This window comes from Oncorhynchus masou, chromosome 10 (genome assembly GCF_036934945.1).
Source record: "Oncorhynchus masou masou isolate Uvic2021 chromosome 10, UVic_Omas_1.1, whole genome shotgun sequence".
Taxonomy (NCBI): Eukaryota; Metazoa; Chordata; class Actinopteri; order Salmoniformes; family Salmonidae; genus Oncorhynchus; species Oncorhynchus masou.
Genome location: NC_088221.1, coordinates 53,323,718 through 53,346,335, shown reverse-complemented (window position 1 = coordinate 53,346,335; position 22,618 = coordinate 53,323,718). Strand labels below are relative to the sequence as shown.

At 45.1% G+C, this 22,618-nt stretch overlaps 1 protein-coding gene across 1 annotated transcript in view; it reads right to left on the bottom strand.

Annotated features, from left to right (window-relative positions):
* Positions 1-18,638: 18,638 nt before the first annotated feature.
* si:ch211-45c16.2 (mitogen-activated protein kinase kinase kinase 13) overlaps positions 18,639-22,618 on the bottom strand; it is a 186,366-nt gene continuing 182,386 nt past the window's right edge. The window contains 1 exon segment of the mRNA XM_064977002.1: positions 18,639-20,737. Within this exon segment, the coding sequence (XP_064833074.1) occupies positions 20,639-20,737 (99 nt within the window). The 3' untranslated portion in view covers positions 18,639-20,638.

Genomic DNA, 22,618 nt, shown 5'->3' with positions numbered 1-22,618 from the left:
CAAGTTAAGTTGGAACGTCTCAAGGTTTATGCTCTGTTCTGTGTTGAACTGTGATGAACTGCATTACAAAGCCTCCAAAGCCTGTTGTCTGTCTGCAGCCTAACACAAGGCCACCCTGAAACCACAACTGGATCCGCCAAAAAGGCAAGAGTCCTGACATGTATCCCAGTATAAATGCCCTGTCTTAGGTCAGTTAGGATCACCACTTCATTTTAAGAAGGTGAAATGTCAGAATAATAGTAGAGAAAATGATTTATTTCAGCTTTTATTTCTTTCATCACATTCCCAGTGGGTCCGAAGTTTACATATAATCAATTAGTATTTGGTAGCATTGCCTTTAAATTGTTTAACTTGGGTCAAACGTTTTGGGTAGCCTTCCACAAGCTTCCCACAATAAGTTGGGTGAATTTTGGCCCATTCCTCCTGACAGAGCTGGTGTAACTGAGTCAGGTTTGTAGGCCTCCTGGCTCGCACACATTTTTTCAGTTCTGCCCACACATTTTCTATAGGATTGAGGTCAGGGCTTTGTTATGGCCACTCCAATACCTTGACTTTGTTGTCCTTAAGCCATTTTGCCACAACTTTGGAAGTATGCTTGGGGTCATTGTCCATTTGGAATAACCATTTGCGACCAAGCTTTAACTTCCTGACTGATGTCTTGAGATGTTGCTTCAATATATCCACATCATTTTCCTACCTCATGATGCCATCTATTTTGTGAAGCGCACCAGTCCCTCCTGCAGCAAAGCACCCCCAGAACATGATGCTGCCTTGCCCGTGCTTCATGGCTGGGATGGTGTTCTTCAGCTTTCAAGCATCACCCTTTTTCCTCCAAACATAACAATGGTCATTATGACCAAACAGTTCTATTTTTGTTTCATCAGACCAGAGGACATTTAAGTATCTCTGTCCCCATGTGAAGTTGCAAACCGTAGTCTGGCTTTTTTATGGCGGTTTTGGAGCAGTGGCTTCTTCCTTGCTGAGCGGCCTTTAAGGTTATGTCGATATAGGTCTCGTTTTTCTGTGGATATAGATACTTTTGTACATGTTTCCTCCAGCATCTTCACAAGGTCCTTTGCTGTTGTTCTGGGATTGATTTGCACTTTTCGCACCAAAGTACGTTCATGTCTAGGAGACAGAACGCGTCGCCTTCCTGAGCGGTATGACGGCTGCGTGGTCCCATGGTGTTTATACTTGCGTACTATTGTTTGTACAGATGAAGTGGTACCTTCAGGCGTTTGGAAATTGCTCCTAAGGATGAACCAGACTTGTGGAGGTCTACAATATTTTTTCTGAGGTCTTGGCTGATTTCTTTTGATTTTCTCATGATGTCAAGCAAAGAGGCACCGAGTTTGAAGGTTGGCCTTGAAATACATCCACAGGTACACCTCCAATTGACTCAAATGATGTCAATTAGCCTATCAGAAGCTTCTAAAGCCATGACATCATTTTCTGGAATTTTCCAAGCTGTTTAAAGGCACAGTCAACTTAGTGTATGTAAACTTCTGACTGACCCACTGGAATTGTGATACAGTGAATTTTAAGTGAAATAATCTGTCTGTAAACAATTGTATAATAATGAATTGTGTCATGCACAAAGTATATGTCCTAACCGACTTGCCAAAACTATAATGTGTTAACAATAAATGTGTGGAGTGTTTGAAAAACAAGTTTTAATGAAAAAAACAAACAAGTTTCAACCTAAGTGTATGTAAACATCCGACTTCAACTGTATCTATGTTAATGGTTATTTGACTTTTTCAACAAAAAAATGTGACTAGATACAGTTCTATTGCAAATGTGTTCGAAGAAGCTCACTGCTCCCTTCTTCGAGAACTTCCGGCGCCGAAGCACCAGCATTTCGCTACACTCGCATTAACATCTGCTAACCATGTGTATGTGACATATACATTAAATTTGATGATTTGATTTGAATATTAAATGATATAATATAGCCTACCAGACTTGTAAACAAGATGAGTTTAAACTTCAGTATGGTTACATGTGATTATTGTGGATAGTCAGATCAATATAATAGTTTGATTAAAACGTTTACATGCTTTGCAATAACTATTTCCATCATATCCCTGTTTACATGGACACATCTGAAATCAGGCTGCCTGATGACAATATGATGAATGAAGAACATTGACAATCAAAATAAACTTTCTACCCTATAAAGTTCTACCCTATAAAGTTCTGCCCTATAAACTTTCTACCCTATAAAGTTCTGCCCTATAAACTTTCTACCCTAAAAAGTTCTACCCTATAAACTTTCTACCCTATAAACTTTCTACCCTATAAAGTTCTACCTTATAAAGTTCTGCCATATAAAGTTCTACCCTATAAAGTTATACCCTGTAAAGTTCTACCCTATAAACTTTCTACCCTATAAAGCTATGCCTTATAAAGTTCTACCCTGTAAAGTTCTACCCTATAAACGTTCTACCCTATAAAGTTTGGACATATAGTTTGTTTGTGAATGCTACTTCTATGACATGTATTTGTTCTGAACTCACTTCACCCGTGCTAAAGAGCAAGGCTCGCTCAGCTGGTGCCAACACATGTCAGATCAAATAAACAGCTGGAACACCGATGAAGGTCCTAATCATTTGAAAGATTGTTCAGAAAACCAGTTGTTTTAATCAATGCTTTGATTTTGACCTTACACTGATTAAGATAAGCAGAGTGAGGTGTTTACATGACTAATGCATAATCTGCCTACTGTCATAATCAGTGTAAACGTCTCCATGATATATGATGTCATCAAAACATCAACTACACACTTCTATTGGTTCCTGAATATATTACATCTTTACAATAAAGACAAACTCACAGAAATACTGAAGAGGACAAGAAATTAGTGGTCAGAAAAGAGATGTGTCACAGCGTGTTTGGTGCAGTACATCAGTGTTTATTCCATGCAGCTATTTGTTTTGATTTTATTATTCTTCCTGGTTCCCATTGCACTGTACACTGGATTATATGGGAAATTGACAGGATTGGTTGATCATAGTGCCATTCAAAAGGAGAAGAAGGAAGAAGGCGGGACAACAAAACAACACGTGTTGGGCGAGTTGAGAAGAATGATTACAGCTAAAGACACTGACACAGAAACTCAGGAGTAAGTCACCTGTCATTTGGGGACAGAGAGACAAAAGGACATCGAAAGAAAGAGAAAAAAACATGAGTCTGATTAACCTATATATAAATAGACCTGATAAAGTGTTTTCAAACCTGCTCTGCTCTGAAGCCCATTTGTTGTACCTACTACAGAACTGTCACTGTTCAATCCAAGCCGCATATCTGCATAACCTGGTAATAACACCATTGTAAACATTTACTGTCTTGAGCCTTGATTTAAAGGCTGTGAAATTCAACCATGATATACTACATGACCAAAAGTATGTGGACACCTTTTTGTCGAACATATCATTCCAAAATCATGGGCTTTAATATGGAGTTGGTCCCCCACTTTGCTGCTATAACAGCCTCCACTCTTCTGGGAAGGCTTTCCACTAGATGTTGGAACATTGCTGCTATAACAGCCTCCACTCTTCTGGGAAGGCTTTCCACTAGATGTTGGAACATTGCTGCGGGGACTTGCTTCCATTGAGCCACAAGAGCATTAGTGAGGTCAGGCACTGATGTTCGGGCGATTAGGCCTGGCTCGCAGTTGGCGTTCCAATTCATCCCAACGATGTTCGATGGGGTTGAGGTCAGGGCTCTGTGAAGGCCAGTCAAGTTCTTCCACACAGATCTCAACAAACCATTTCTGTATGGACCTTGCTTTGTGCACTGGGGCATTAACATGCTGCAGCAGAAAAGGGGCTTCTCCAAACTTGCCTAGTTAAATAAAGGTTAAATAAATACAAATAACATAAAAACTGTTGCCGCAAAGTTGGAAGCACAGAATCGTCTAAAATGTCATTGTATGTTTTGTATGTTGCAGCATTAAGATTTCCCTTCACTGGAACTAAGGGGCTTAGCTTGAAGCGTGAAAAACAGCCTCGACCATTATTCCTCATCCACCAAACTTTACAGTCGGCACTATGCATTCGGGCAAGTAGCTCTTTCCTGGCCTCCGCCAAACCCAGATTCATCCATTGGACTGTGGTAAAGCGTTTCCACTGCTCCAGAGTCTAATGGCAGCGAGCTTCACACCACTCCAGCCGACACTTGGCATTGCGCATGGTGATCTTAGGCTTGTGTGTGGCTGCTCGGACATGGAAACCCATTTCATGAAGCTCCTGACACACAGTTCTTGTGCTGACGTTGCTTCCAGAGGCAGTTTGGAACTCGGTAGTGAGTGTTACAAATGAGACAGACAATTTTTACGCACTTCATCACCTACCAATTTGATGAATTGACTTGTTGGAAAGGTGGCATCCTATGACGGTGCCACGTTGAAAGTCACTGAGCTCTTCAGTAATACCCTTCTAATGAGAATGTTTGTCTAAGGAGATTGCACGGCTGTGTGCTCGATTTTATACACCTGTCAGCAACGGGTGTAGCTGAAATAGCCGAAGCCACTAATTTGAAGGCGTGTCCACATACTTTTGGCTATGTAGCGTATGTGACTTCAACAGCAAGTGTTATATTGTAGGCTCTAGATAGAATGATGGACAGACAATTCTGACAAACCATGGCAGCAGGTGACATGGGTCAGCATAGTGCTGGTTATAGTTAAGATATACAGTAGAGAACAGGAAGGCTGGATACTACTTCCTCCTGAAGGTTGCTAATCAGACAGACCCAGACTACTGACTAACACTAACCCCAACTACTGGCCAACCCCAGACTCATGACTAACCCTAACCCCAACTACTGGCCAACCCCAGACTCATGACTAACCCTAACTACTGACCAACCCCAGACTACTGACTAACCCCAACTACTGACTAACCCCAGACTACTGACTAACCCCAACTACTGACCAACCCCAGACTACTGACTAACCCCAGACTACTGACTAACCCCAGACTACTGACTAACCCCAGACTACTGACCAACCCCAGACTACTGACTAACCCCAGACTACTGACTAACCCCAGACTACTGACCAACCCCAGACTACTGACCAACCCCAGACTACTGACCAACCCCAGACTACTGACCAACCCCAGACTACTGACCAACCCCAGACTACTGACTAACCCCAGACTACTGACTAACCCCAGACTACTGACTAACCCCAGACTACTGGCCAACCCCAGACTACTGACCAACCCCAGATTACTGACCAACCCCAGACTACTGACTAACCCCAGACTACTGACTAACCCCAGACTACTGACTAACCCCAGACTACTGGCCAACCCCAGACTACTGACCAACCCCAGACTACTGACCAACCCCAGACTACTGACCAACCCCAGACTACTGACCAACCCCAGACTACTGACCAACCCCAGACTACTGACCAACCCCAGACTACTGACCAACCCCAACTACTGACTAACCCCAGACTACTGACTAACCCCAGACTACTGACTAACCCCAGACTACTGACCAACCCCAGACTACTGACCAACCCCAGACTACTGACTAACCCCAGACTACTGACTAACCCCAGACTACTGACTAACCCCAGACTACTGACTAACCCCAACTACTGACCAACCCCAGACTACTGACTAACCCCAGACTACTGACTAACCCCAGACTACTGACTAACCCCAGACTACTGACCAACCCCAGACTACTGACTAACCCCAGACTACTGGCCAACCCCAGACTACTGACTAACCCTAACTACTGACTAACCCCAGACTACTGGCTAACCCCAGACTACTGACTAACCCTAACTACTGACTAACCCCAGACTACTGACCAACCCCAGACTACTGACTAACCCCAGACTACTGACCAACCCCAGACTACTGACTAACCCCAGACTACTGACCAACCCCAGACTACTGACTAACCCCAGACTACTGACTAACCCCATACTACTGACCAACCCCAGACTACTGACTAACCCCAGACTACTGACCAACCCCAGACTACTGACTAACCCCAGACTACTGACCAACCCCAGACTACTGACCAACCCCAGACTACTGACTAACCCCAACTACTGACTAACCCCAGACTACTGACCAACCCCAACTACTGACTAACCCCAACTACTGACCAACCCCAGACTACTGACCAACCCCAGACTACTGACCAACCCCAGACTACTGACTAACCCCAACTACTGACCAACCCCAGACTACTGACTAACCCCAGACTACTGACTAACCCCAGAATACTGACTAACCCCAGAATACTGACCAACCCCAGACTACTGACTAACCCCAGACTACTGACTAACCCCAGAATACTGACTAACCCCAGAATACTGACTAACCCCAGACTACTGACTAACCCCAGACTACTGACTAACCCCAGAATACTGACTAACCCCAGACTACTGACCAACCCCAGACTACTGACTAACCCCAACTACTGACCAACCCCAGACTACTGACTAACCCCAGACTACTGACTAACCCCAACTACTGACCAACCCCAGACTACTGACTAACCCCAACTACTGACTAACCCCAGACTACTGACTAACCCCAGACTACTGACTAACCCCAGACTACTGACTAACCCCAACTACTGACCAACCCCAGACTACTGACCAACCCCAGACTACTGACCAACCCCAACTACTGACCAACCCCAGACTACTGACTAACCCCAGACTACTGACTAACCCCAGACTACTGACCAACCCCAGACTACTGACCAACCCCAGACTACTGACTAACCCCAGACTACTGACCAACCCCAGACTACTGACCAACCCCAGACTACTGACCAACCCCAACTACTGACCAACCCCAGACTACTGACTAACCCCAGACTACTGACTAACCCCAACTACTGACCAACCCCAGACTACTGACCAACCCCAGACTACTGACCAACCCCAGACTACTGACCAACCCCAACTACTGACCAACCCCAGACTACTGACTAACCCCAGACTACTGGCCAACCCCAGACTACTGACCAACCCCAGACTACTGACTAACCCCAGCATACTGACTAACCCCAACTACTGACCAACCCCAACTACTGACCAACCCCAGACTACTGACTAACCCCAGACTACTGACTAACCCCAGACTACTGACCAACCCCAGACTACTGACTAACCCCAGACTACTGACCAACCCCAGACTACTGACCAACCCCAGACTACTGACTAACCCCAGACTACTGACCAACCCCAGACTACTGACCAACCCCAGACTACTGACCAACCCCAGACTACTGACTAACCCCAGACTACTGACTAACCCCAACTACTGACCAACCCCAGACTACTGACTAACCCCAGACTACTGACCAACCCCAGACTACTGACCAACCCCAGACTACTGACCAACCCCAGACTACTGACCAACCCCAGACTACTGACTAACCCCAACTACTGACCAACCCCAGACTACTGACCAACCCCAGACTACTGACTAACCCCAACTACTGACCAACCCCAGACTACTGACTAACCCCAGACTACTGACTAACCCCAACTACTGACCAACCCCAGACTACTGACTAACCCCAGACTACTGACCAACCCCAGACTACTGACCAACCCCAGACTACTGACCAACCCCAGACTACTGACCAACCCCAGACTACTGACCAACCCCAGACTACTGACCAACCCCAGACTACTGACTAACCCCAGACTACTGGCCAACCCCAGACTACTGGCCAACCCCAGACTACTGACCAACCCCAGACTACTGACCAACCCCAGACTACTGACCAACCCCAGACTACTGACCAACCCCAGACTACTGACTAACCCCAGACTACTGACTAACCCCAGACTACTGACCAACCCCAGACTACTGACTAACCCCAGACTACTGACTAACCCCAGACTACTGACCAACCCCAGACTACTGACTAACCCCAACTACTGGCCAACCCCAGACTACTGACTAACCCCAACTACTGACCAACCCCAGACTACTGACTAACCCCAACTACTGACCAACCCCAGACTACTGACTAACCCCAACTACTGACCAACCCCAGACTACTGACCAACCCCAGACTACTGACCAACCCCAGACTACTGACTAACCCCAGACTACTGACTAACCCCAGACTACTGACTAACCCCAGACTACTGACCAACCCCAGACTACTGACCAATCCCAGACTACTGACTAACCCCAGACTACTGACCAACCCCAACTACTGACCAACCCCAGACTACTGACTAACCCCAACTACTGACTAACCCCAGCATACTGGCCAACCCCAACTACTGACTAACCCCAGACTACTGACCAACCCCAGACTACTGACTAACCCCAACTACTGACTAACCCCAACTACTGACTAACCCCAGACTACTGACTAACCCCAACTACTGACCAACCCCAGACTACTGACTAACCCCAACTACTGGCCAACCCCAGACTACTGACTAACCCCAACTACTGACCAACCCCAGACTACTGACTAACCCCAACTACTGACCAACCCCAACTACTGACCAACCCCAGACTACTGACTAACCCCAGACTACTGACTAACCCCAGACTACTGACTAACCCCAGACTACTGACCAACCCCAGACTACTGACCAACCCCAGACTACTGACCAACCCCAGACTACTGACTAACCCCAGACTACTGACTAACCCCAACTACTGACCAACCCCAGACTACTGACTAACCCCAACTACTGACCAACCCCAACTACTGACTAACCCCAACTACTGGCCAACCCCAACTACTGACTAACCCCAACTACTGACTAACCCCAACTACTGGCCAACCCCAGACTACTGACTAACCCCAGCATACTGACTAACCCCAACTACTGACCAACCCCAACTACTGACCAACCCCAGACTACTGACTAACCCCAGCATACTGACTAACCCCAGCATACTGACTAACCCCAGAATACTGACTAACCCCAGACTACTGACCAACCCCAGCATACTGACTAACCCCAGACTACTGACTAACCCCAGACTACTGACTAACCCCAGACTACTGACTAACCCCAGACTACTGACTAACCCCAGACTACTGACTAACCCCAGACTACTGACCAACCCCAGACTACTGACTAACCCCAGACTACTGACTAACCCCAGACTACTGACTAACCCCAGACTACTGACTAACCCCAGACTACTGACCAACCCCAGACTACTGACTAACCCCAGACTACTGACTAACCCCAGACTACTGACTAACTACTGACTAACCCCAGACTACTGACTAACCCCAGACTACTGACCAACCCCAGACTACTGACTAACCCCAGACTACTGACTAACCCCAGCATACTGACTAACCCCAGACTACTGACCAACCCCAGACTACTGACTAACCCCAGACTACTGGCCAACCCCAGACTACTGGCCAACCCCAACTACTGACTAACCCCAACTACTGACTAACCCCAACTACTGACTAACCCCAACTACTGGCCAACCCCAGACTACTGACCAACCCCAGACTACTGACTAACCCCAGACTACTGACCAACCCCAGACTACTGACCAACCCCAGACTACTGGCTAACCCCAACTACTGACTAACCCCAACTACTGACTAACCCCAACTACTGGCCAACCCCAGACTCATGACTAACCCCAGACTACTGACCAACCCCAGACTACTGGCCAACCCCAGACTACTGACTAACCCCAACTACTGACTAACCCCAGACTACTGACTAACCCCAGACTACTGACTAACCCCAGACTACTGACTAACCCCAGACTACTGACCAACCCCAGACTACTGACTAACCCCAACTACTGACCAACCCCAGACATACTGACTAACCCCAACTACTGACTAACCCCAGACATACTGACTAACCCCAGACTACTGACTAACCCCAGACTACTGACCAACCCCAGCATACTGACTAACCCCAACTACTGACTAACCCCAACTACTGACTAACCCCAGCATACTGACTAACCCCAGCATACTGACTAACCCCAGACATACTGACTAACCCCAGCATACTGACTAACCCCAACTACTGACTAACCCCAGCATACTGACTAACCCCAGCATACTGACTAACCCCAGACTACTGACTAACCCCAGCATACTGACCAACCCCAGACTACTGACTAACCCCAGACTACTGACTAACCCCAGCATACTGACTAACCCCAGACTACTGGCCAACCCCAGACTACTGGCCAACCCCAGACTACTGACTAACCCCAGACTACTGACTAACCCCAGACTACTGACCAACCCCAGACTACTGACTAACCCCAGACTACTGGCCAACCCCAACTACTGACTAACCCCAGACTACTGGCCAACCCCAGCATACTGACTAACCCCAGACTACTGACTAACCCCAGACTACTGACCAACCCCAGACTACTGACTAACCCCAACTACTGACCAACCCCAGACTACTGGCCAACCCCAGACTACTGACTAACCCCAGCATACTGACTAACCCCAGACTACTGGCCAACCCCAGACTACTGACTAACCCCAGACTACTGGCCAAACCCAGACTACTGACTAACCCCAGCATACTGACTAACCCCAGCATACTGACTAACCCCAGCATACTGACTAACCCCAGACTACTGACTAACTACTGACTAACCCCAGACTACTGACCAACCCCAGACTACTGACTAACCCCAGCATACTGACTAACCCCAGACTACTGACTAACCCCAGACTACTGACTAACCCCAGACTACTGACCAACCCCAGACTACTGACTAACCCCAGACTACTGACCAACCCCAGACTCATGTCAGACAGATGATTATGTTGTAATAGATCCAACAGAGCCATACTATATGTATACACATGTATATATGGCTCAGGTTCCCAGCAGCAGAGAGATATTTGGGTTCAGCAGCTGCCAATAGACAGATAATACTAGAGAGATAGTTAGGTTCAGCAGCTGCCAATAGACAGATAATACTAGAGAGATAGTTAGGTTCAGCAGCTGCCAATAGACAGATAATACTAGAGAGATAGTTAGGTTCAGCAGCTGCCAATAGACAGATAATACTAGAGAGATAGTTAGGTTCAGCAGATAATACTAGAGAGATAGTTAGGTTCAGCAGCTGCCAATAGACAGATAATACTCGAGAGAGAGTTAGGTTCAGCAGATAATACTAGAGAGATAGTTAGGTTCAGCAGATAATACTAGAGAGATAGTTAGGTTCAGCAGATAATACTAGAGAGATAGTTGGGTTCAGCAGCTGCCAATAGACAGATAATACTAGAGAGAGAGTTAGGTTCAGCAGATAATACTAGAGAGATAGTTAGGTTCAGCAGATAATACTAGAGAGATAGTTAGGTTCAGCAGATAATACTAGAGAGATAGTTGGGTTCAGCAGCTGCCAATAGACAGATAATACTAGAGAGATAGTTAGGTTCAGCAGCTGCCAATAGACAGATAATACTAGAGAGATAGTTGGGTTCAGCAGATAATACTAGAGAGATAGTTGGGTTCAGCAGCTGCCAATAGACAGATAATACTAGAGAGATAGTTGGGTTCAGCAGCTGCCAATAGACAGATACTACTAGAGAGATAGTTGGGTTCAGCAGCTGCCAATAGACAGATAATACTAGAGAGATAGTTAGGTTCAGCAGCTGCCAATAGACAAATACTACTAGAGAGATAGTTAGGTTCAGCAGCTGCCAATAGACAGATAATACTAGAGAGATAGTTAGGCTCTTCAACCGTACCCACCCAAGACCGATCAACAAAATGTTTGGTTTTTTTAGATCCAAAGAAGTATGACATTAATAACACCTTTCATCACTCAGCGTGTAATTGTGTTTTCTGTCCAATTATAATAATAATAATAATAATAGGATAAAGACAACCAATCATTGTAAAGCTTCCTGAAATTAAAAGAACTAAACTCTCCTGGAGAGGTCATCCAGAATGAATTAATAATCATAATAATCAAAAAAAGACAAATGAAAACAATACAGAAGTTGCACTTCACAGGACTCAGCAAGACATTGTTAACAGAACACAACATCGTGGTCTGATTCAACTGATAACAATACACATTGAAGGAGGAAGGTGTGGAACAAAACACAACAGCCACTAGGACCCAGTGGTCGATGACTAAATGGTACCCTAGTCCCAAAATTGTCCCAATGGGCCCTGGTCAAAAGTAGTGCACTATAAAGGGAATAGGGTGCCATTTGAGACGCAAAAGTCTATACTGGTATTCCACATCTTCATCCATAGGATGGATCGATCCTTCAATTCTCACATCATTACCGTCACCCCAGTCAGCTGATCAGGGACAGAGGCCCATAGCTGAGGCTCTGACCCTGGTCATGTGACAGGGGTCAGAACATACTACGGGTCAGAGTTCATACAACATTAGTCAATGGTTTATACACAGACAGACAGGACAGGACAGGAGGAGTAGCTACCAGAGTCACGTGTTTAAATAGTTAGGACATTGAGGTTTTTGCATTATGAAGCATTTACATGACACTACAATCAATTATACCATGGCATTGTTGAATACCCGTTTCTGGTTGGCTTGAAGGGCATTCTAGAGTGTGTATTATTTCTCAATAACGCATGGTATATCAGCACGGTAGAATTCAATGGCTATAGTTACATTTTTACATGTTTTGTTTGAGCTGCATTTGAAAGAAAATGTGGAATTGAAAACAGTTTTGGTATTGTTGAATTAGATTTTCATAATAACAAGCAAGGACTGATGGTTTGGTTAGACTAACAAGTCTGTTTGTTACCCCAGCAACTACAGTATCTAGTAAATTGATGTTAAACCTTTCTTTAATTGAACTTTTCTTTAACTAGGCAAGTCAGTTAAGAACAAATTCTTATTTGTAGGGACTAGGGTACCAGTTAGCCATTGACCACTGGGTCCTGACAAGCGTCTGTTCTGTTCCTACACTGGCCAATTGTGCAAGTCCCTTCCAATCATAGGCCAGATGGGATACAGCCTGGATTTGAACCAGGGACTGTAGTGACACCTCTTGCACTGAGATGCAGTGCCTTAGACCGCTGCGCCACTCGAGAGCCATGGCATAAAAGGGATAATCAACTCAGGACTCTATGCGGTATTTGGACATAATGCAACTCCTTGGAAGATCCTTTCCACTCTGCCACACCTTCCACGCCGCTCAATATTCACCAGAGATAGAGCCTCGTTGATTATCTCTTACATAATTCCATATGGCAGCCATGGTGGCTCGCCATGGGCAATATTCACCAGAGATAGAGCCTCGTTGATTATCTCTTACATAATTCCATATGGCAGCCATGGTGGCTCGCCATGGGCAATATTCACCAGAGATAGACCTTGTTGATTATCCCTTACATAATTCCATATGGCAGCCATGGTGGCTCGCCATGGGCAATATTCACCAGAGATAGACCTCGTTGATTATCTCTTACATAATTCCATATGGCAGCCATGGTGGCTCGCATGGGCAATATTGGTGGATTATCCCTTACATAATTCCTCACCATGGGCAATATTCACCAGAGATAGACCTCGTTGATTATCTCTTACATAATTCCATATGGCAGCCATGGTGGCTCGCCATGGTGGCTCACCATGGGCAATATTGACCAATAGCAGATCATAGCATTTTCTTAATAATTTTAAAGCCAGACTCAGTATGTCTTAAATAAAATGTCAATTTTTTTTATGGTTTAATATATCTAGAAATGTATAGATTAATTTGCCATTTGGATCCCTTCAAAGTAATACAAATGAAAGTTTTAGGAATTATAACTACAGCAACTTTGTTTATAAATTGCAGGTCAGATTTCTCCAGGTAATTATGATGCATTAGGGTTATTGATCAGGTCAGATTTCTCCAGATAATTATGATGCATTAGGGTTATTGATCAGGTCAGATTTCTCCAGTAATTATGATGCATTAGGGTTATTGATCAGGTCAGATTTCTCCAGTAATTATGATGCATTAGGATTATTGATCATTTGTTCTATCAGGTTCAATTTCCTCCATAATTATGCAATGCATTTAGGGTTATCCCCTGATCAAACAAGACTCATGAATGAGAGTTTGATCCAGAATAAATTATGATGCATTAGGGTTATTGAGCAGGTCTGGATTTCTTTCCAGCTAATTATGATGCATTAGGGTTCTTAGCAGAGGTAACTCAGGTCTTCCTTTTTCTCCAGATAATTATGATGCATTAGGATTATTGATCATTTGTTCTTTCAAAGTTCTTGAAATTCTGATTGACTGACCTTCATCTTAAAGTAATGATAGACTGTCAATGGCTTTTTCCAAATAGTCTAGCTATATACCCACCCTACCCTGTCACAAACAACTGACTCATTAACTTTTAACAAGGCACACCTGTTAATTGAAATGCATTCCAGGTGACTGCCTCATGAAGCTGGTTGATAAATGCAGAGTGTGCAAATCTGCAAAGGGTGGCTACTTTGAAAATCTAAAATATATTTTGATTTGTTTAACATTTTTTTGTTTACTACATGATTCCATGCAGTTATTTCATAGTGTCTTCACTATTAGTGTCTTCACTATTTCCTGAATGCAAGCGAATCCTCATGACAAGGCAAAATATGTTGTTCTGCCCCTGAACTTATCCTCTGCATTGAAATCAAGAATTTGGTAACTGATTTGCCTAGTTAAATAAAGGTTAAATAAAAAATGGAGGCTGGCCCAGCTGTCTGATATTGACTAGTATAGAGTGGTGGCCCAGCTGTCTGATATTGACTAGTATAGAGTGGCTGGCCCAGCTGTCTGATATTGACTACTATAGAGTGGCTGGCCCAGCTCTGACTAGCAGAGTGGCTGGCCCAGCTGTCTGATATTGACTAGTATAGAGTGGCTGGCCCAGCTTCTGATTTCCTGTGCTGGCCCAGCTGTCCTCATGAGAGCTAGTATAGAGTGGCTGGCCCAGCTGTCTGATATTACCTAGTATAGAGTGGCTGGCCCAGCTGTCTGATACAACTAGTACTAGATTGGCTCAAAGCTGTCATTAACTTTAACAAGGCACACCTGTCTGATATTGAAATGCATTGGCCCAGCTGTCTGATATTGACTCATGAGTGGCTGCCCAGCTGTAGAATGCCTAGTATAGAGTGTGCCCAGCTGTTGATCAAGGCAAGAGTGGCTGGCCCAGCTGTCTGAAAATCTAAAATATATTTTGATTTGTTTAACATTTTTTTGTTTACTACATGATTGGCCCAGCTGTCTGATATTATTTCATAGCTGGCCCAGCTGTCTGATATTGACTAGTATTTGTGTCTGTCTGATATTCTACAAGACAAACCAGCTGTCTGATATAGTATAGAGTGGCTGGCCCAGCTGTCTGACAATTGACAAAATAGAGTTGTTCTGGCCCAGCTGTCTGATATTGACAGTTAACCCAGCTGTCTGATATTGACTAGTATTGAAATCTGATATTTGTATAGAGTGGCTGGCCCAGCTGTCTGATATTGCCTAGTAAAGTGGCTGGCCCAGCTGTCTGATATTGACTAGTAAAAGTGGCTGGCCCAGCTGTCTGATATTGACTAGTATAGAGTGGCTGGCCCAGCTGTCTGATATTGACTAGTATAGAGTGGCTGGCCCAGCTGTCTGATATTGACTAGTATAGAGTGGCTGGCCCAGCTGTCTGATATTGTCTAGTATAGAGTGGCTGGCCCAGCTGTCTGATATTGACTAGTATAGGGAGTTTTTAGCCTTTCTAGGGAGTTTTTCCTAGCCACCGCGCTTCTATACCTGCATTGCTTGCTGTTTGGGGTTTCTGTACAGCACTTTGAGATAGCTGATGTACGAAGGGCTATATAAATACATTTGATTTGATTATAGAGTGGCTAGCCCAGCTGTCTGATACCTGTTTATTTTTTACATGATGTCTTGTCAGGGTTTGTTTACATGATGTCTTGTCTGGGTTTGTTTACATGACGTCTTGTCTGGGTTTGTTTGCATGACGTCTTGTCTGGGTTTGTTTACATGACGTCTTGTCTGGGTTTGTTTACACGATGTATTGTCTGGGTTTGTTTACATGACGTCTTGTCTGGGTTTGTTTACATGACGTCTTGTCTGGGTTTGTTTACATGATGTCTTGTCTGGGTTTGTTTACATGATGTCTTGTCTGGGTTTGTTTACATGACATCTTGTCTGGGTTTGTTTACATGACATCTTGTCTGGGTTTGTTTACATGACGTCTTGTCTGGGTTTGTTTACACAATGTATTGCCTGGGTTTGTTTTGTCGCCACAAAAGTTTAATATTTCATAATCACAAATGACGTCAAGGAGACTTATTGAGTCTGAACGTCCTGAATTAAAATTCGAATCCAAATGATGGTTATGAATGGATAAATAGAATGCTTAATGGCAGCAACATGGCGCCCGTTCTAAAAGCTGGCCCAACTCTCTCTGTATATGGCTCTGCTAGCTACTGACATTTAGATGAGGTTGCATCAGACCAAGAGCAGCAGTCTGTTCTGTGGTCTTGGTGTCTCTGCCTTGTTTTCCTGATTTGAAATGTGAGCCATCTGATCTCCATTCATTTCATTTCAGACGATGTTTCATACAGATGTTTGACTTCACCCTGACTGGCCATAATCTAAACATGTTTTACACAGAGACTGAAACACATACAGGGGTAACATGATTATAGTGTTACTAGTTACACAAGATGCAGTATCCCTTTTAAAAGAGGACGACACAAACAGAGTGTCACTGGCACTAAGGAAGACTGCGAGGGGATGAGAACAATGATCATCCTTTCTGACGGCTGGTCTTCTAAATTACAAAAGGACTGTGTCCCAAATGGCGCCCTATTCCATATATACTGTTGACCACTGGCACTATATAGGGAATAGGGTGCCATTTGGGATGCAGTTTGGAATGGAGCCGGTTATGAAACCACGCTATGTCATACAAGGCAACATAACCCACTGTACCTCCAGCCATCCAGTAGACATTAGATTGTTACAGTACCGAAAACCAAAACAACACTATCTTCAACTGAAAACCTGAGCATCAAAACAGCAAAGGTAAGAAGTACTTTACCAAGTTGGTGTCATTTATAAACGACTCACTGTTTAAAAATATAGCCATTTAAAAAGCCTGTCAGTCTGCCACTAACTATATGTCCAGCCGTCTAGACAGTGGTTCCATTCAGTTTGGTGTCTGACTGTGCCTCTACTCTCCCCTCTGTAACATTTACATTTACATTTAAGTGTCTGACAGACGCTCTTATCCAGACCATTCAGTCTGGTGTCTACTCACCTTCTGACATCAGACCATTCAGTCTGCATCTAAATCATTCCCCTCTGTCAGACCATTCAGTCTGGTATTCCTTGAAGAGGTGGGGTTTCAGGTGTCAGTAACACCATTCAGTCTGGTGTCTGACTGGTACTCTGTCAGACCATTCAGTCTGGTGTCTACTCTCCCCTCTGTAACACCATTCAGTCTGGTGTCTGACTGGTACTCTGTCAGACCATTCAGTCTGGTGTCTACTCTCCCCTCTGTCAGACCATTCAGTCTGGTGTCTGACTGTGCCTCTACTCTCCCCTCTGTCAGACCATTCAGTCTGGTGTCTACTCTCCCCTCTGTAACACCATTCAGTCTGGTGTCTACTCTCCCCTCTGTAACACCATTCAGTCTGGTGTCTGACTGGTCCTCTGTCAGACAATAACATAGCGTAACAAGCACCAATGCCCGATGAACAACCTTGCTGAAAGACATGGAACAAACGGAGACTCGGGGGGCCTGATAAAACTGGGATACTGCACCTCAGTGGCAACTATGTTCCACCTATCTATCTACCTAGTTATTACACCAACTTCACTCCAACATTTCTACCTGGTCCACTGTACCATTCAACAACATATAACACGGTATTGGCCCACGCGGAACAACACACGACAGAGATACTACATGAGAACGTTATAGGTCCAGTCTTGGTCCAGAAAGAGCACCCTGAGCAGGAGACAGTACAGTACCATAACATCACAGTGCACAAGGGTGTTGAGACATACAGGTGCTACGACTTGACTTGATGCAGGACAGCGAGATTGGAGACTTGGTTATGGAGGATCATCTGGGGCCAGGTCGAACTGGCTGGGTTGGGAGAGAACTAAAATGCTCTGGTGCTTTTCTGCTCTTTTTGAGTCATGCAGACTTCTGGGTAGTCTGTCCTTACAAGCCAAACAGACATGCTAAGGTGGTGCAGTTCTGCTGCAGGGATCCATTTCAACACAGATGGTTGGTTGGGAGATGGTTGGTACAACGTTGGTTGTGAACCAGTACCTGGGCTTGAGGAGACGAGATCACCTGATGCTCAGGATCCTTCAATTCAAAGTCCCATTACCCAGCTCTGCAAACGGTATAACATGAAAATATGTTCGGTTCTCAACCAGAATATGGAGTTTCTCAGAGCAACTATCATCATTACTGCCATTCTGCAAGGAATGTACTTCCAGAACAGGTCTGAATGCTGTACTGCTGCTGGTCCGGCCAACCTGTCCGTGGCAGTATAATGAGGGATTATAGTGGAGGTGCCGAAGGTCGATCTGGCATTTGCACACTTGGTCAAAAACAATAGCAAATTTGTATTCAGACCTGTGATCTCGTCTCCTCAAGCCCAGGTACTGGTTCACAATCAACCATCTGTGTTGAAATGGATCCCTGATGGTTGGGACAACGTTGGTTGATGGTTGGGACATGGTTGGGCTGTTGTTTCATGCTGGTGTTTAGACGTTATTTGCCCATGTCTGTGTCCCACTGGGGGTCGGGTTACTGTCCTGATTCATCTGTAAAGTCATGTTTAGCAGGTAGGTTATATCATACTGGACTGGTCAGACAGTTACAGAGACAGTGATGGTTGGTGGGGGGCTGGGCTGTGGGACAAGACAGGAGGCTGTGTGTTCTGATGTTCTTTTCACACAGTTAGAATCATCAGTACTGCTCTGGAATACTGACAGTCCCATTCTGGAATACTGTACTGTTCTGGAATACTGACAGCCCCCTTCTGGTATACTAACAGTCCCATTCTGGAATACTGACAGTCCCATTCTGGAATAGTGACAGTACTGATCTGGAACACTGACAGTCCCCTTCTGGAATACTGACAGCACTGTTCTAGAATACCTACAGTACTGTTCTGGAATACTGACAGTCCCCTTCTGGAATACTGACAGCACTGTTCTAGAACACCTACAGTACTGTTCTGGAATACTGACAGTCCCATTCTGGACTACTGACAGTCCCATTCTGGAATACTGACAGTCCCATTCTGGAATACTCACTGAGTACGGTTACATGTACACAATAATGTGATTATTGTGGATAATCAGATTAATATAATAGTTTGTTTAAAACGTTTACATGCTTTGCAAGAAGAAAGATTTCCCCAATAATCCTGTTTACATGAACACATCTGAAATCAGGCTGCCTGATGACAATATGATGAATGAAGAACATCGGCAATCAAAATAAACTCTGTACCACATGTCATTACCGTGTTATTTTTGGGAAGCATATTTGATTCTGTGTTCGGACATATAAAGTTTGTATGTGAAAACTACTTCAATGACGCATACATTCAGTTGTCCCGAACTCACTTCCCTCAAGAGGGAGGCCCACTCACTTCCCTCAAGAGGGAGGCCCACTCACTTCCCTCAAGAGGGAGGCCCACTCACTTCCCTCAAGAGGGAGGCCCACTCACTTCCCTCAAGAGGGAGGCCCACTCACTTCCCTCAAGAGGGAGGCCCACTCACTTCCCTCAAGAGGGAGACCCACTCACTTCCCTCAAGAGGGAGGCCCACTCACTTCCCTCAAGAGGGAGGCCCACTCACTTCCCTCAAGAGGGAGGCCCACTCGGCTGGTGCCAGCACATGTCAGATCAAACACACTGTAGGAATGATTAAGTTGTTGACCTAGTAATTCAACAGATGGCTCAGAAAACCAGGTGTTTTAATCGGTGTATACTTCCTTCCATTTTGACCTCACGCCAGTTAAGATAAGCAGAGTAAGGTGTTTACATGACTATTGCATAATCTGCCTACTGGCATAATCAGTTTAATATCGAATTATTAGTGTGCATGTAAACGTACTCACTGTACTGTTCTGGAGTACTGACAGTGGCCTGAGAAACCAGCAGCTGACACACACACACACACACACACACACACACACACACACACACACACACACACACACACACACACAGTACAGCAACATCCTGCCCAGCCCTACAGTAACACAGTCACTGTTACCCACTGGTTAGTTTATAGTCTCTGGCTGGTCCAAGCTGCACTGCGTCCTCTTCATCATCATCATCCTCACCAGTATCTTACAATTAACAGTTTTGTTGTTGTTTCTTCTTAAGTTTTACAGAGTTCCTGATTTTTCCCTCAAACTGTTACACAATCCTCTATCTACTGTATATATATCTAATATCATTCAAAAGGGATCCCTGCTTAGGTTGTCTGGGGGGAATGGGGTTGCTATGCAGTGAGGAAGTAGGGGGAGGATCTATTGCAGGGGCGTTGCTATGGCCCTGTAGGGTCCTGGGGCCCAGAGTTTTTCCAAGCAGACGGGAGGGCCGAGTGGCCCCCAGGATATTCCATGGGAGGATGATCACCAGGAGGTGTGTGTGCCAGGCTGGTTGTTCTTAATGGTGGCATCAGAACACTCTGCATCAGAGGAATCACAGTCGGAGTCAAAGTGCAGCGGGTTCTGAGGAAACAAACAAAAGAGAGAGAGAGAGAGAATGAGAGAGGAGGAGAGAGAGAGGAGGAGAGAGAGAGGGGAGAGGGAGGAGGAGAGGAGAGAGAGGAGAGAGGAGAGAGAGAGAGAGAGAGAGAGAGGAGGAGGAGAGAGGGAGAGAGAGAGAGAGAGGGAGAGGAGAGAGGGAGAGAGAGAGAGAGGAGGAGAGAGAGGAGAGGGGAGGAGGAGGAGGAGGAGGAGAGAGAGAGAGAGAGAGGAGGAGAGAGGAGGAGGAGGAGAGAGAGGAGGAGGAGGAGAGAGAGAGGGAGGAGGAGGAGAGAGAGAGAGAGGAGGAGGAGGAGAGAGAGAGAGGGAGGAGGAGGAGGAGGAGAGAGGAGGAGGAGGAGAGAGAGAGAGGAGGAGGAGGAGGAGAGAGAGAGAGGAGGAGAGAGAGAGGAGGAGAGAGGGAGAGAGAGAGACAGAGACAGAGTAAATACATGTCAATAATAATTAGGGCTGCGGCGGTCATGACATTTTGCCAGCTGGTGATTGTCATGCAAATAACAGCCGGTCTCGCGGTTTTTGACCACAATTAACATACATACGTTGAGCATCTCCAGCTTCCACGCACAGCCTGCAAGCCACTGAGGCGGACCTTTGGAAAATCTACATTTTAAAAAGTCTAACAAATCCATTTAAAGTGGAACTGACAGCGTTTTAGCAACATTAAATATTATTTAAAAAAATTCATATACACCCCCAGAAAGAGATATGACACTTTAAAAACAAAATCGGACAAGTCAGCACTTAGATATGGTTATTTTCAAGTTTTCATAAATTCATAGAATGTTTGGGAGTTACGTATTCGAAGGCATTTGAGATTCTATAGCAATATAGTGGAAAAACGGCCGTGCGTTTGGACAATTGATAGACACTGAGGTAAATTGAATCTAATAAAAACATGTCTTGTCCAGGACCGGAGTCAACACAGACCGAGGCGCCATAGCCATTTGCCAAACGGGCCTGCCGTCATTCACTTTGAACTGGACTGTGTGTTTATAGGCAGTTGGGCCTGACATCATTCACTATGAACTGGACTGTGTGTTTATAGGCAGTTGGGCCTGCCGTCATTCACTATGAACTGGACTGTGTTTACAGGCAGTAGGACCTGCCATCAGTAGCAACAGCCTGACTTTAGATCATTAGAATTCATTCACCTGAAAATCCACCTGAATTGATTTCTGCAAATATGTAAACATTACGGGAGTCCTCTTACATTTGGGAAATTTACAGTCCTATTGATCATACAACCATGAAAAGGTAGACTCTCTCCCCCTCAGTTATGCAACAACAACAACAAGATCAACAACTAATGCTAGAGAGAGATGAGCTAGACATCTCTCTCAAACTTTGTCAGCTAGCTGGCTGTCAAAATCACACTGATAAACAAGGGGGAATAGTAGCCTGCTCGTCATTCTGCAGCTCGCCTGCCAATGCATTCTAGTCCCAACCCATGTTTTGACAACTGAATGGGAACTTGCCTGCTTGCCCGCCCATTTGATCAATGCAAATACATTTGATTGACAACTAAGAGACAAACAGTGCATTCAGTGCAACAGTATTCAGACAGCTTGTTACTTTACAGCCTTATTCTAAAAATGTATTACATTGTATTTTCACCCATCAATCTACACACAATAACCCATGACATCACAATACCCCATAATGACATCACCATACCCCATAATGCCATCACCATACCCCATAATGCCATCACCATACCCCATAATGACATCACCATACCCCATAATGACATCACCATACCCCATAATGACATCACCATACCCCATAATGACATCACCATACCCCATAATGACATCACCATACCCCATAATGACATCACCATACCCC